Source organism: Coccinella septempunctata, chromosome 1 (assembly GCF_907165205.1).
Source record: "Coccinella septempunctata chromosome 1, icCocSept1.1, whole genome shotgun sequence".
Taxonomy (NCBI): domain Eukaryota; kingdom Metazoa; phylum Arthropoda; class Insecta; order Coleoptera; family Coccinellidae; genus Coccinella; species Coccinella septempunctata.
In genome coordinates this window covers 33090988-33106743 of record NC_058189.1, presented here as the reverse complement: position 1 = coordinate 33106743, position 15756 = coordinate 33090988, and the positions used below count along the sequence as shown (strand labels likewise).

At 36.9% G+C, this 15756-nt stretch overlaps 1 protein-coding gene across 3 annotated transcripts in view; it reads left to right on the top strand.

The window, feature by feature from the left end:
• The window catches only part of LOC123320214 (anion exchange protein 3), a 254710-nt gene that overhangs the window by 159410 nt on the left and 79544 nt on the right, over positions 1–15756 (top strand). For all 3 annotated transcript variants that reach the window (XM_044907456.1, XM_044907464.1, XM_044907448.1), the window contains 4 exons: positions 3682–3870; positions 5978–6163; positions 9750–9987; positions 10506–11362. In XM_044907456.1, the coding sequence (XP_044763391.1) occupies positions 3682–3870; positions 5978–6163; positions 9750–9987; positions 10506–11362 (1470 nt within the window). The remainder of the gene's footprint in view (positions 1–3681; positions 3871–5977; positions 6164–9749; positions 9988–10505; positions 11363–15756) is intronic.

Below are 15756 nucleotides of genomic sequence, written 5' to 3'. Positions count from 1 at the left end.
TTTTGGCCGAAACATCATTCGTTTGGTGTATTCAACTACGAAAAACATAATTAACGAAAATTTTGAAATTTCTATACTGCCGCTAAGAGACAAAAATAAAATGTCCATATTTCGTCAACTGGTGAAGGTTCGCCATAAATAGCAATCAAGTTTGTCACTTAATTTTTTACTTTTAAAACCAGATAACTATTTGTTTTCTGGTCGAAGAGAAACATCTGAATTTATCCTGAGCTGTGCATCAAAATCACCCATCCATTATACATCCATTCAATTATGTTTACGTTGAAATATGCTTTCCATTTCGTACAACGGCTCCTGTGTGCATTGCAGCTTTAATAAACTTAGTTAATTGAAATTTCCCTTGAGGGTATGGCTTGGTAGAACTTTGCTTTCAGAAATTTAAATCTGCGGTAGGTTCAGATCTTAGATAGGACCCAGTTCATCCAAATTCTGCGGAATTAGAGCCCAATTTCCGACATCTTCACTATTATCCGAGTAATTTGTTTGCCTAATTTGAGTTATGATTGTGCCGTAGATCAGTAACCATTATCTCTCTAGAATTAGCTAATGAAATCTGTATGTCATCCACCAAAGTATAAAATTCAATCTCTCTACTTATTCGAGATATTTTGATTTCCATCCCTTTTATCATTCAATTGATTGATTTTCGTTATTTTGGCTGTTTCTAGTACTTTTCTAAAATAAAACGAATGTATCGGAAATCAAGTAATTTGAAATATCCTGTAAATTCAGTCCTGAGGTCGATTCTGCCAGATCTATATGAAGATATAGCTTTAAGTAAATCTTTGGCGTTGCAAATGATCATACCTTGTGACTTAACTGAAAGTTTTCTTTGATATTATTCACAAAATTGATTTTTCAAAACCTTCAAGTAATTACCTATTGGTTAGAAGCATAAAATATATACCGTGCGTCTGATAAATTTGTCTGTTGAATTGCGGATGTGCACTCTATACGGTGTTTTTTTTTTCTTGGGTATAACGAATTTTATTATCAATATCATACAGAAATTCAAGACATAACGGTGGTCAGAAAAAGTCTAATCTGCTAGAATACCTACATAGAATATACAACTGCATTTTTGAGTTTCAGCGTATTTGTACTGTAGCAGGCGCGTACCCCCCCCCCCCCCAAGGCTTTTGCAAAAGGTCCCTCATGATCATTCAGCACATAGAACTTTCAAGTGGATGTTAGCTGAGCCCCCCCCAACACACCTTTCTGGGTACGAGCCTGTACTGTAGGTACTCTTTGCGCCAAACTGGCAGCAGTTTCAGAGTGTTTCCACTCCCCTGTACACAGAATCAGTAAATATCCATCAACTGTCAAACAATGGGAAGCCTTTCTTCGGTTTTACTAACGGCCCTTAAATTACAGGGTAGGCAAAATTCGATCTAATTGAAGGGAAAAATTGATGGCGCCTTTCCGACCTCGATTTTCAAAAGATGGATAATGACCACCACTTCCCCCTCTCTTCTTTTGTTTTCAAGTTATGAGTGAAATCTTATTTTTCGGCTCTTTTAATTAGTGCCTCTATTTCGTAAAGTTTCAGTGATATCGAAAAACATTCCACGTGTATATTTTTTTATGTAGAATTCTGTGGCGTAGCCAACTTCAATTTTTCAAATATAAACCACATGATTTTTCAACATATTTCAGTCCCATATTTTTTTCTGATTCAGAATAATTATATAATATACGCCGTGTCTCTAATTGTTCTTCCAATAAAAAATCTCAAAAACTAGTTTCTGTCAAGTTCCGAATATTTGAGAACATGCTGGGAAAATGAGGAAGGAGAATTTCCATGACTACTTCATATCAGTGGCGTATTTAGCTAATATTTTCGGGGGGGTGTGGGGTGGCGAGACGCTTACCCCGTCGAATGGTTAGATAAGATAAATTTTTCAATTGTAATTGAAATTCGAAGGATAATTTTGCGCCTAGTCTCCTAGTCTGATATTCATTACGAGGGGGCCCCTCTGGGCCCGGGTACTAGTATATCATAGACATAGAGACATGGACTGTGCCTTCCCTTTCTGCATCAAATACGGTCAAAAAAAGTGAGAGAGAGAAACTGAACATCGGGAATGCAGTTGTCTTTTTCTGGAATTTTGATTGGTCCGCACTCACTTCTATGTGAACACAAAAGAGACAGGTAATGCCCGACGATCATTTCTCTCTTTCTATAAAATGGCCTAGCCAATTTCATGTTGGTATTGCGCAGTCCATGTCTCTATGTCTATGTAGTATATAGACTATATCAATTATACTAGTTGAAAAAGTTTTTGAACATAATCATTTGAATTCAGGTTTACAAAATTTCCTGAAAGCGATCATTTCATATTGAAAATTTTTCAATTTTTTTCAAATATATGGAATGAAAGTAATCTTCAAAGTCTCTCATAACATGATACAACATAGAAGCATAAAGTTCTTTACGCTTTATCATATTATTAATGAAAATGACCTGCCAGCTTGACTGAACTAGTTTTTTAGTTTTTTTATTGGAAGAACAATTAGGAACATGACGTATATTATATATTCTGAATTAGAAAAAGATATGGGACTGGAATACGTAAAAAAAAATTGAATGGTCTCATAACACTCTGGGACTGACGCCATATTGGCACTAATAGATATTATAAAACTCAATATAAATATGTTATTTTAAAGATTCCAGCAAACTAGACTTCATCTGACAAATATTATTTTACGAATTTTGGAAATTGACCTAGCAGTGACCTTTAAATTCTGATTTGACTTTCTCCTAAAATTAGACATCAACAGTCAAACAGATACAATTTTAAATTAGGGGGAGACTTCTGAATTGCCTTCTTCAGGCTTTAGAAGGTAAAAAAATTTCAGTGAATATCTGATGAAAGTGGAACAGAAAATACGGCATACCTTCATATAATTTCAGTAATTTCCGAAAATTGCAACATTCCTCAAATATAGACCAACTGCTTGAACCTTGAAATAATTTATTGTCATAAATTTTCGTTATTCGCATAACTCGTATTTTCATCAACTTGATCACATATTAAACATTCCTTCTGGAAAGTTACTATTGAATTTTCGAGCTATATCATCCTTCGTTTTCATGATAGATTTCACTGAATTCTCATTTTCATTAGAAGCACCATGAGTTTCGGAGGATATTCGGATTTATCAACAAATAATGAATTGTTTCACATCATTTTAAATTTGTTTGATAACTTTTCCAAAACAAAATGGGGTTCATATAATCTAGTGCATATGCTGTATTTTTTATTGGTTAAATTATAGATGTTCATCAAGTATCGGCCACATCAATTCAAATTTTTTATTTTTTTTTTGATCTTTTTCAAATGAAATGTGTTGTCTTTTCTTTCATAATTGTTGTCTTTTCTTTCATAATTTTCATGTTTTCGAAATCGAATATTTCCTTCCCATTGAAACAATTATTATTATGTTATGATGTTTCAGTTAGCTAATTTCCGATCCATCTCCGTTTTTTGGGATTGAAATAAATAGTAATGGAAGTAAATTGGTTGAAGCATGTTTGTTGTTCATTGCTTAAACTCTGCTAGGATTTTTTAAGGATGCAAATTATTCCCCTGAGCACGAGACTTAATATTTGCACGTCATAATCATTTTTCTAATTTCAACTTATTCTCGATACAGAATCTGTATGACCTGGAGCGCAGAAAGATCAGTATGCCTTTTGATATATCCAAGAATGGACACTTAGACGCTGAGAGTAAGTTACTTGGTGACAACAATCATGTTGCCGTAGAGATACGTGGAGAGGATACTTATTCGGCCAGCTCCGAGGATGTGAGGAAGGCACAAAACGAATCCATATTGAAAAAGGTAAGGACATGACCTGTAGAGGTCCTCAAGGTTTTCCTTGGGGTAGCTTTCCTCTCATTTATTAATAAAATTTGTGAATTATTCAGAATACATTGCATATAATAATTCATGGAATTTATTTTTCTTTGATGCATTTTGTATTGGTTCATTAAATACATCTTCTAAAATTTTTTAGGATTATCACTCCCAATCTCTGACAGAACCAGATCATTATAAAAGAAAGATTAGAGAGTGCACATGTATTTTGTTGTATCAAAATAATAATTTGGCCAATTGTTCAATAGGAATAGATCATATTTGAATTAATTGACTGAAGAAAGAACTTTCATCCGGTAATGTCAAAATTAAATGAATCAACGTTTCTATGTATTGTCAAATAAAAGCTACAATTCAAAAGATTTTCAGAAATTGACCTTCGTCTGATGAAGGAGTCGTATATAGACTCCGAAACGTTACGTTACATAATTATAATTTCAAAGTTCCTTTTTTCAGTTCATTGTCAGGCAACAATTTTTTCTAGTTGATTTGCTCCTGACAAATTAGTGCAAGAATTTACGCAGGAGCAAACCGGTTATTTTAATTTTTTTTTTATTTTGTTTCAGAGATTGGGAGTGAAAATCCTTAAAAGTTTTAGAAGATGCGGAATCCTCCCATATTAAATTTCAATCAATATCATTTAATTACAACAATTAAGATTTGTGATGTAGCAAAAATGAAAATAAAACCACCCGAAATTTTGAGCTGGTGTTTAAAACAAATGGATTTCAATAAAAAACATAAAGGGAGTTCATCTATCGTTCGCCAGTCAGGCAACTCCTCAAAAACTATTGGAGGCTACTTACTAAATTAGGTGCAAAAACCAATATACATTCTGAATTATTGACATCTTGGGCTGCTGTGGGAAGTCGAATTTGTGTTTGTAATATCCCGTGAAATAATATTTGGAGTTGGTAACACTGATTCATAGACCAATTACATACAATGTGAAAACCACTTATAGAATAAAATTCTTTATGTCCTTCTATTAGAATCTTTTAAAACATACTGGTACACGTCAACTTTTAAATTCAGTTGTGCTCTTCTTAAGCATAAACTTAAATATTTATATAATATATATAATATATAAAGTGTTTCACGCAAATCAACGGAGTAATCATTCTTTAATGTGCCAGACGTGTTCTATAAAGTGGAAGATGATCTAGGGGGTCAATGCAACAAATCAGTTTGATGTTCTGTACCTTCGCAGTACGGCCTTCATGATTCCATACCGGGTCATACCAGACAAAAATCTATCTAAGTTCGGTGGTGGCTGTGGATATCAGCCACTATTCGCCCTCTCTAAGCTGTTGAAAATCCTCTCGTCTTCTCACTCATGATGACAAAATTGAAGGAGATTTTCTCAACATTTTGTGGGGCGAAAAAATGCGAATTGTAATAAAAATATTCAAACTGAAATATACCAACTGACATAGTTCACAGAACACCCCTTCAGTCAGGATAAAGATAATAAAGTGTCGATTTTTCAACCATTTCTCTGTATATATGGTTGAAAAAACACTCTGTAGTGGTTTTTTGTTATCGTCTATTCTGTTCTAACAAACAAGTTTGTATAAGTGAGCTATTATAGCTAGGGAACACATCTCTCGCGTACTCACTTTTTTTGTTAGTATAGAATAAAAATAACAGTTGTGTTCTTTGAATTTTTGGTATTTATGATACGTAATGGGCATAATGAGAAAACTCGAACACGTGGGTGATATCTCGTGTTCGAAAAAGATTCATCAAATAAATGAAAAATTATATTCCGAAATTCATTTCATTCGAAATAACCGTTTGTCAGATAGAACTAAAAATAACATTTTTTATGGTTTTTCAACAGCCTGTATCTTCTAAACCGAGTTGATTCGGTAAAAATGGTAAAGGAAAAAATGTTTCTTTTCACCTCAAGAATCTACTCTCAAAATACCTGTACGAGTCAAAGACTCACCCTCTATACAGAGAAATGGTTGAAAAACCGATCCTTCCTATGTCGACTGAAGGGGTGTTTTGTGTACTAACTAGATCATACTCTAAGGATTTTTTTATAATTGAACAAATATATTTTCAGATCCCACCAGGTGCCCAAGCAAGCAGTGTGCTTGTCGGCGAAGTGGATTTCCTAGAGCAACCAGCCATTTCGTTCATTAGACTGGCTGAAGGTATCGTAATACCAAGTTTGGTGGAAGTTAATTTGCCTTGTCGTTTCATATTTATTCTTCTCGGACCCAAGAGAGCCAACTTGGATTATCGTGAGGTAACTATGAATAAAATGGTAGTAGTAGCAGATATCGCAACATGTTTAATTATTATTAGAGGAGGATTCATCCGCATGAACAATAATTTATATAAATCGAGAGTAATACTTATAGTAGTAAAGTAATACGAAGTATAATATGATAATATCAAGGATAATATGCAATATTATATTTATGTGATGTCAAACACAAATGTGTGTGAAGAATTAAAATGAAGCTTGCACAAATGTGCACCAATTTTATTTTTCAGTGGTATTTTTTGTTTTCTGAACATGAAGATATTTCACTGCATTTAGAACAGGTACTTATTATCGATACAATATCCATTATTTGGATACCTGCGTCGATCTACTGATTGTTTCCCCTAGACAGAGGATTTCATCCTTGCCATCCAGGATCAGGTGATTCCAACAAGGAACTACATGAAATATATCGCCAAGGATGCCTCTGTACCGATTCGCGTTGCAAAATAAGCGATACGCCCTCTGGTGACAGCAAAAGAAACCCGAGTATGGCTGCAACCATTGAAGTCGGGCATTGAGCAGCACCTAGATTCGAATGATAATATACGCAGTTAATTAAATCCACAAAGCAAAATGTCCTTATATTCACTTTTAGTCATCACAATCAAGACACGATTTACTTTTGAGGTTATGAATACAACAACAACAGCCATAGTATAGTTCCGTAACTGCTCACCCTAGCGCTGCAATCTTATTTTGCAACGCTAATAGCTGTCGGTTGGGATGTGCGACACATGAAACATGAAACTATCCAGCACATCACCGCGGGCACGGAGTACAAGAATAGACATGATGCTGTTGCAAAGATTTTTCACCAAGAATTGGCAATAAAATATCAACTTCTAAGGTCAAAAAAGGTTCCCTATTACAATTATCATGCAGCTTGTGTTTTGGAAAATGATCACAAGCTCTACTGGAATCGCACGGTTCTCACTCCGGAAAATAACTCACAACAGGCCTGACCTCATATTGTTGAATAAGAATGAGCACTATTCATCGACGTGGCGATTTCAAACAACAACAACCTACCAGATAGGCACATCAAAAAATGTCTAAATACAGAAACCTCGAGAAACAAACCTAGAGACAGTGGAATTTGAAAGATATCAGGACTATCCCTGTTGTTATTTCATCTACTGGCATGATACCGAAAAAACTAACGAAAAGTTTGAGGAAACTTCAGCTGGATGAAAATATCTATAGACTATAGAGTCATGCTGAAAGCGGTACTGCTACGGCGGGAACGGTACGCAAGTTCCTGGGAAATGCCGAACAAGAAAGAGAACATTATCCATTTCAACAAGAGATGCGGAGAGATCAGGAACTCAACAAACACCAGGAACGAGGGGACGACACCAGTGGAGGGGACCCGATCGACATTAGGAGACCGTAGAACGGCCCGGACCCGACCACCAACACGAGCCCGAAAACCTCGAGAGGGCTCCAACATAGCTTAATCCTTTTGATATCTGAGTCTGAGATATCTGGGATAAGTGAATATTCCTTTGGAGAGCAGTGGGAAATACGCAAAGCTAAAGTCATTTTTATTTTCATCCTTTCAGACATTGAAAAAATGTTTAGGACACGTACAATACATACAAGAGAAAAGTGAAAAGTTTGAACAATCAAAAATAAGTAAAATTGAAATTTAACTAGCAACCCAGAGTTCTTGTTGATATTTGTCATTCGTCCATTTAAAAGAGGACAACTTGTACAGGATCCACTAACCCTACTTACTTTTAAATGTTCGAATGTTTCAAATGTACGTCCACCGTTTTCTGCAAAGTAGAAAAACTGTTCGACTTTGTTCTTTTCAGCTTATTCTATTGCAATACTACAGAGGAGATTTTCTTATCTAAGTTGACATTGCTAAGGCGGATCGGCCACCGAATGCGAAGTTGCGCGAAGCTGAGCATTTTCAGTACTAATATAATCGACAAGCTACGAATCGAGTGACGCAGCTTGTCATTTAGCATTGAAAATGCTCAGCTTCGCACAACTTCGCATTCGGTGGCCGATCTCCCTAACCTGGACAAGAATCTTATTACCTTCTATTTCTTCCTCATTCAAAATGCAAGCCTGAGCTCGTGGCCAATGTTCTGGGATGCTTGAACTTGAAGCAAGCACGAACTAGCACTGCCGGCCTATTTCTAGTTCTTGTTTTAATTTCTACACGGAGCACCATATTTCTCCGAGGGGTACCCCTCACCATAATAGTAAGAGTTGGGTTTTCTAAACGTGTTGTCCTTAACTCAGGAAGGTGAACAGAACATAGTCAACAGTCTCATCATTACTCCTTCACCAGTGGTACAAGGAACAACCAATAAGTCCCGTTATCTTTGAACGTTCATTAAACGGGTGGACAGACAATGGACTAGTCAGCTGTTGCTTCTCAAGAATCAGGAGATTTTTGACCTTAGGCTCAAAGGACGGTCTCCCAATGAGAATCCTCGAATGCCTGAGACTACTTTATTTGCATTTAGTGAAGAAGATCCTGACAGATGGGAAGCGCCTGCTCCGGATCAACAAAAGAGGACACCGGTCTTAGCCATCTCTTTTCCAGGAACCTTTGTTTGCCTTTAACTTTAAAAACGTGAGCTCCTCTGCATTCCCCCACTAAGTAGGGGTTGATCTTATCTTCAGAAAGAGCTTTCAGTCTTTCCTCACTGTGTGAAGTAAACTAAACAGCCAATGAAGTGGGATAGCTAAAAAATGGCCTTATTTTGACTAGCTATAACTATGATATTGCTTCGTTAATTTTGGATTGTCAGCCAGAGATGCAAAGCTCTACCCTTTTTCTGGGCGTCAGTGGCACAGGGTAGCTATTCAAAATTAGGCGATTTTTTAGCTGTCCCACTTCATTTACTGCTTAGTTTATGTCAGGAGTATCGTCTGCGGATATTCTCCATCGTGCTAACAAGAACAGCGTTCATCGTGCACCATAGTCCTTTCCTCAGGGGATAGACAGATGGAAACGAGGTCCCCAAATACCCACCCTGTGTCACATCACAGAGCCAAGTGGGAGCTTAAGAGACAAGAAGCCGGTAGATCATAGATCTCTATCTGGAACCCTGAAGGGTTCGTCAAAGCAGGAGGTAGTGCCGCGCGATCCCCTCTATGTAAAATATATGTATTAGCATCTTCCACCATCTTGCGAGCCCCCACGTACAACAGTCCAACTTCATGCGATTGTTCTGTTCCCTACCTATATAGTTTTTTTACCAGCGAAGAAAGCCAACAAACCCAAGTTTCTACCCAGATTCCACGTGAAGCTTCCACTGCTATCTTTTTAGCATTCCTTCTTCAATTGTTTCGCCCATTCCAAATCTTGCTTGTTTCGCGTTATGAAAATATGAGTTTTTCTGGAAGTTTTTTCTATAATCCTTCAAATCAGGATACTCCCCTCGTTTTTATGTAATTTTTTTTTCTATTTTTTATGTTCAAGTTCACTCCATTGTGTTGCATCTCACTTTTTTGTGTATTTCGATAATGCTCAAATCCTATCGCATGATAGGATTCGAGCAGCTGATGCCGATTAGTATATTACTTATTTGTATTTTAGGTTGGTAGATCAATTTCAACGCTCATGGCCAACCAGCAATTTCTCAATATCGCGTTTGGAGCATACGATCGTAAGGCTCTGTTGTCGGCCATCAATGAATTCCTTGATGACAGCATAGTTTTGCCACCTGGTAACTGGGAGAGGAAAGCATTACTTCCTATCGAAGAGCTGAAAGCGAAGAGTGAGCAAATAAGAAAGAGAAAGGAGAATGCTCTGAAAAAAGCAGCAGAGGCTCAAGGTAATCACTTATTATTTAATTATTTTCAAGCTTTCAGGTTAATATACGAGTATACCGTATATTAACCTGAAAGATAGATTTCGAAGATCATTTTCAATTTCAATAGAAAGTTCACTAGAAATATAATTCCTAAATGATAAAAATCCATATGGTGCTCAACTACCGGCAAGAAGTTTTTCTGAGCTCTACTAAAAATTCCAAAGTTGCGTCGTTCTTGGTAAAAATCTTTTTCCCTTTAAACTATTTTGTAAACGATTTTCATCTTTTCCGGAACAACTGCTGCCTTCGGGAGACCAGAGTATTCAGCGTTATCAGACAAATTGACTCTATCAGTCAGTCATAATTGATTATTTGAATTAAGGGTGAGGATGTCACTTCCTGAAGATTAGTACTACCGGAAATCATATGGGTGTGTCAAAAATGTTGCCTTATATGTGTTAAACCAGTGACTTATAAAGTGATGTAGTGAAATAAGACCTTAGACCTAGAATCTATTCTAAAGATTCGAATTATTGCAGGTATCACCAAGCCTCTGTTGGGTACTGGAGAGGGCGATGAAAAGAAACCCCCTTATAATCCCCTAGAACGTACCCGTAGGCCATGGGGAGGCCTTATCAACGACCTGAAAAGACGCTATCCTTATTACATGAGCGATGTCAAAGATGGCCTGAACGCGCAATGTGCAGCAGCATCCATATTCATGTACTTCGCTGCACTTTCAGGCGCGGTGGCTTTCGGTGGTCTTCTCAGCAACAAAACGGACAACAGCATCGGGACATCGGAGACACTGATGTGTACAAGCATATCCGGCATTCTGTTCGCACTTTTATCCGGTCAACCGTTAGTTATTGTTGGTACCACCGGGCCGCTGTTACTTTTCGACGAGAGTTTATATCAATTCTGCACAAGCAGCGGCATTGACTTTCTACAGACGCGCATTTTCATCGGCTTATGGCTCGCTTTCATCGGATTATTCGTGGCTTGTCTGGAGGGGAGCATGCTGGTGAAGTTGTTCACGAGATTCACCGAGGATATATTCTCGGCCCTAATTGTACTACTTTATATCCTCGAGAGCGTTACGAAGCTCATATTACTATTTCATAAACACCCGTTGTTGACGAATTACTGCGAATTCGAAGAGATAACCGTTCCAGCAAACGATTCTGCGATATTTAGGGATTTGAGAAATGAGACTGGCTATCAAGATTCTCAAATGTTGAATATAATTCAATACAGACCTTTGCCGATGACAGATAGCTATGGGCCCATTAATCAGCCGAACACAGCTCTCTTTTGTACAGTTTTATCACTGGGAACGTTCATCATTGCTTATTATTTGAAGATGTTCAGGAACAGCCAATTTCTTGGAAGAAATGTAAGTATCATCAGGACTGTCAATTTGAACTGAAATTCCAAAAAACTGTAGTGCAGTTTCACTGAAGATCTGCAGTCCTGCAGTCGCCGGGGCGTGTATAGGCACTTTAACTAATTATTGAAATCAGTCGCCATTCCATATTTATATTTATAAATAATGTATTGAACAAAACATTATACTTTTCCCCAAAAAAACCTTCCATATTCCACGAAAAACTCGTGTTTATCTATCACATTAGAATCTTCAGGTGAGTGGGGGTGAACTACCTAAGAATCCTACAGTTCACCTTCACCTGAAGGAGCTACTGTGATAGCGGTTAAATAACTCATGTTAGTGAAAATCATATACAGTGAGTCCAACGAAAACTTAACACCTCGATTTTCCGGCTTTAAAATGAAAATGTGGAAAATCGCTCGGACCCGTCAATTTCTGATTCGAGGGGAACAACCTTTTCGCTTTTTTCATCTCCTTAACGGGGACACAACCCCTTGATTTTGAATAGGAATGAGGGGTGTTGATATTTCATGTTGAAGATCTTATCGGGTACTATCCCAATTCTCAAATGTCTATTGGGTCATTCTCGCATGCGACATCACTAAATTGTCGAATGAAATAGAAATTTGGTATTCTCAAATGTCGCGTCAGACAAATTTCAATAGACAAAAAGACGAGTGGGTAGAAGCCATTAGACATTCGATATCACTCGACAATTCTCTGTCAATGTTTGTCATTTTGCTCCAATATTGCTTATAGTTCTCGAAAATATTGCTTATAAATTAACGACGAAAATTAATGGTGGCATTCTGCTTTCATCTGTAAGCCAATCTGTAACTTTTCATAAGCTCACAGGAAAATTGCAATTCTGGACAGTTTTTAGTGGTCTGTAGCTTACAGGAATCCGTTACTATTTACGATAAGTAGTTCAAAGTGACACTGTCAATGAGATAGTTACAGAAACATTTCCAGAATTGCAGCAGGTTATGTATGCGCTACAGATTCGTAACTTACGGATGAAAAGCAGAATACAACCATAACTTAATGTTAGTGCGGTGAGTGTGTTTTTGTACTTTACGATTGTCAAGTGTTTTTAACCATTCTTGGAGATTGATTCATCCAAAACTCCTGCACTTCCTCGGTACCTCAAGAATAATAACGACCAAGATTTCACTCGAGATTGGGTACATAGCCATTATTGCGAGTTTCTGAATCATTTCGAAAATGATGGACGAAGAACTAGAAATTTTATTAGCTATTCAAAACCTGGAGGATAATGAAGAAGCTGCAGAATTTGAGAGGCATTTTCACCGTTATTATGACTGTTTCAGGGGATTAAATAATAACTTATTCGTGAAAAGATTCCATGAAAAATGCCAGGAATAATAGGTTGTAACAGACGCAATTTCTTTTCATTTCCACTCTGCATCTTTCATTTGCCTCGTTCCAGAATCGCATCTTTTCCATCTGTTACGTCAATACCGTCCAATCAAAGCGTAGATCTACGTCTATCTACGAATCAGAGCAAAGCCTGCTCGCTCTCTTTCCTCCGAGATGTAATTCTGGAACTCTACTAAAGTAAGAGATTGGGAGAACTCCTGTTCATTCTGTAACATATCCACCAACTTCGCATTTTGCTTTGCGGAACAATAGGTTTCCTTGGAAATTTACATCACGACTTACACCCAATTAAATAAAAAATTACTGTCAACCACGAACAAATATGTCTATGTGCTTGTGAATGAGCAAAGAGTATTTTTTGAAAATACACAATATTCCAGCCGTTCTTCTTCTTATTACATGGTTACCAGATCTTACCATTCGACATGATAATGTCGATTGGCTTCCAATGTCGAATAGTACCCGAGAATACCGATTTCGAAAGTCAGTAGACATTTGCACTCTAGTATTTGTCGCGTTCTACATTTTTGATAGACATTTGAGAATCGGGCCCCTGATCCTTCGAAAACGGCAATGTGGAATTTATCTCGAGAATATTATTGGCATCCGACACATTTCAAAGGTATTGAGTAGTTATCTTGTTAGTTTTTCGTCCAAAAAAGACGGCCGATGTTTTCGATTTACCTTATTCTATCATGAATTTTTAAAAACGTTACAGGTATGTCAAAGCGATTGTAAATTTGTAGTATGATTAAAATGGTATATCCCGTAGAAGAAAATGTGGAAATGATAAAATGAAAAAATGGTTGCCAAATTTGACGGTACTGATTCAGTCGAAAACAATAAGAGACGAAGCGAGGGACTTGGTTGTCAGGTCATGTAGCAATTATTGGAACCACCTTTAGTACTAGGAAATTATCCGAGGTATCTGGTGTTTCACGCACAACAATCATGAGGATTCTTAAAAAACATAAATTTCATCCTTATAAGATACGATTGTTTCAGGAACTGAATGAGGAAGATCCCGATCGCCGACTCCAGTTCTGTGAAGTGGTTAGTGAAATTATTAACGGTATTCAATACATGTTCGATTACTGTTTTTTGGACGAGTCCCCATTTTACCTTAGCGGCATTGTGAACCGGCCTAACTGTCGGTATTGGCCAGATGAAAATCCAAGATTATTTCGTGAGGTGCATACTCAGCTTCCCCAAAAATTAAATGTTTCGGCGGGTATTTCTGTAAATCAGATAATCGGTCCTTTTTTCTGCTCGGTATCATTGGCCAAATTTATTTAGATCTATTGAAGAACGGAGCTTTCGTGCAAGTATCGAAGAATGCAAAAGACCAACTAACGATCTATTTCAGTCGGTGCGTCAGGTCTTAGATCAAAATTTTCCTCACTCCTGGATTTGAAGAAGCGGAAATTTTGACTGGCCACCCGGATCACCTGATCTGGCCCCACTGGACTTACGGGTCACCTAAAATCCAAGATTTCTTCTACCTGAACTGAGTCACTGGATGATTTGCAAAGTCGGATCATGAATAAATGCCGTCAAATTACACCAGAAATCTTGAGTATTGTACGTGAACGGTTTTAGCAAAACTTATATTACTGCATGGAAGTGAATGGTGCCCATTTCTAGCATTAATAGTGGTATTCTGCTTTCATCTGTAAACCAAAATCTGTAACTTTTCATAAGCCTACAGGAAAATTGCAATTCTGGACGTTTTTTGTGATCTGTAGCTTAAAGGGATCCGTAACTATTTACGATAAGTAGTTCAAAAGTAACAATGTAAATAAGATAGTTACAGGAACATTTCCAGAATTGCATTATTTACGAATCTGTAAATCGGACACTTTCAGATCTATCCTACTCTACAGATTCAACTTACTGATGAAATGCAGAAGACAACCATAAATAAACTTAACTCTTTCATAATTTTACCTGTCATTTCGTTAACCATGGAAATTTCGATGCGAATAGAGTAGGCACTCGATAACATCTTCAATATGAGGTATCGCAACAACCCTCATCCCTATTGAAAATCAAGGGGTTGTGCTCACCGTTAGGGAGTTGATGTTTAGGGGGATGCAAAGTGCGGAAAAGTTGTTCCCCCTCGAATCAGAAATTGACGGGTCCGAGCGGTTTTCCACATTTTCATCTTCATCAACTTAAAGACGGAAAACCGAGGTATTAAGTTTTCGTTGGACCACACTGTATGTAATTCAGTATTTAGTTCAAAAATAGGTATATTATACAGGGTAATCTCTGACCTAGACACATTCGAAAAGAACCTGAAAATGAAACTCAGGAAAAAACAGGACCGCTCCAGATCATTAATTTTTTACATTACTTTATAGTACCTTTTTGCCATTTTGGGCACTTTTGAGGGGCATCCCTCATATGTCCAAAGATAGATAAATTGTGTAAGAACAATTTTGATAGCTTCTTTGGTGTTTGAAATACAGGGTCGCTTTGAAAAGTATCCCTGTTCAGACACCTCTCGTATCTCAGTTATCCTTTAACTCATCGAACAAGTTAAAACTAGTTCTAATAGAAATTTTTGTCGTAGAATCCTGTGACGTACTTGGTTTTCCATAACATTGTTTGTATTTAGTTATGAAGCAAACATTTGTTTTTTTGATTGTCACAACCTGAATTTCATTTTCTGTATTCATTAAGCATTAAGTGGGCTTTTCACTAATATATAATGGTATTCAATGATTTTTTAAAAACAAGCTCAGAATCCAAGATTTTCTGAAATTCTCTGTTATCTTTGTAAATAAAATACCGCACTCTTTGCGGATTTTTAACAGATTGTATTGAACAAACCATAATATCATATTCTTCATTATTTTCGAAAACGGCAATCGTTGTAAAATGAATTCAATATATTTTATATTGATAATAAGAAATACCAAAACAGCAGAAATACTTCACTGATAATCCGAAACTGATAAGAATGCGTAAAGTTTTTAACATTTTGCTTTTTGTTC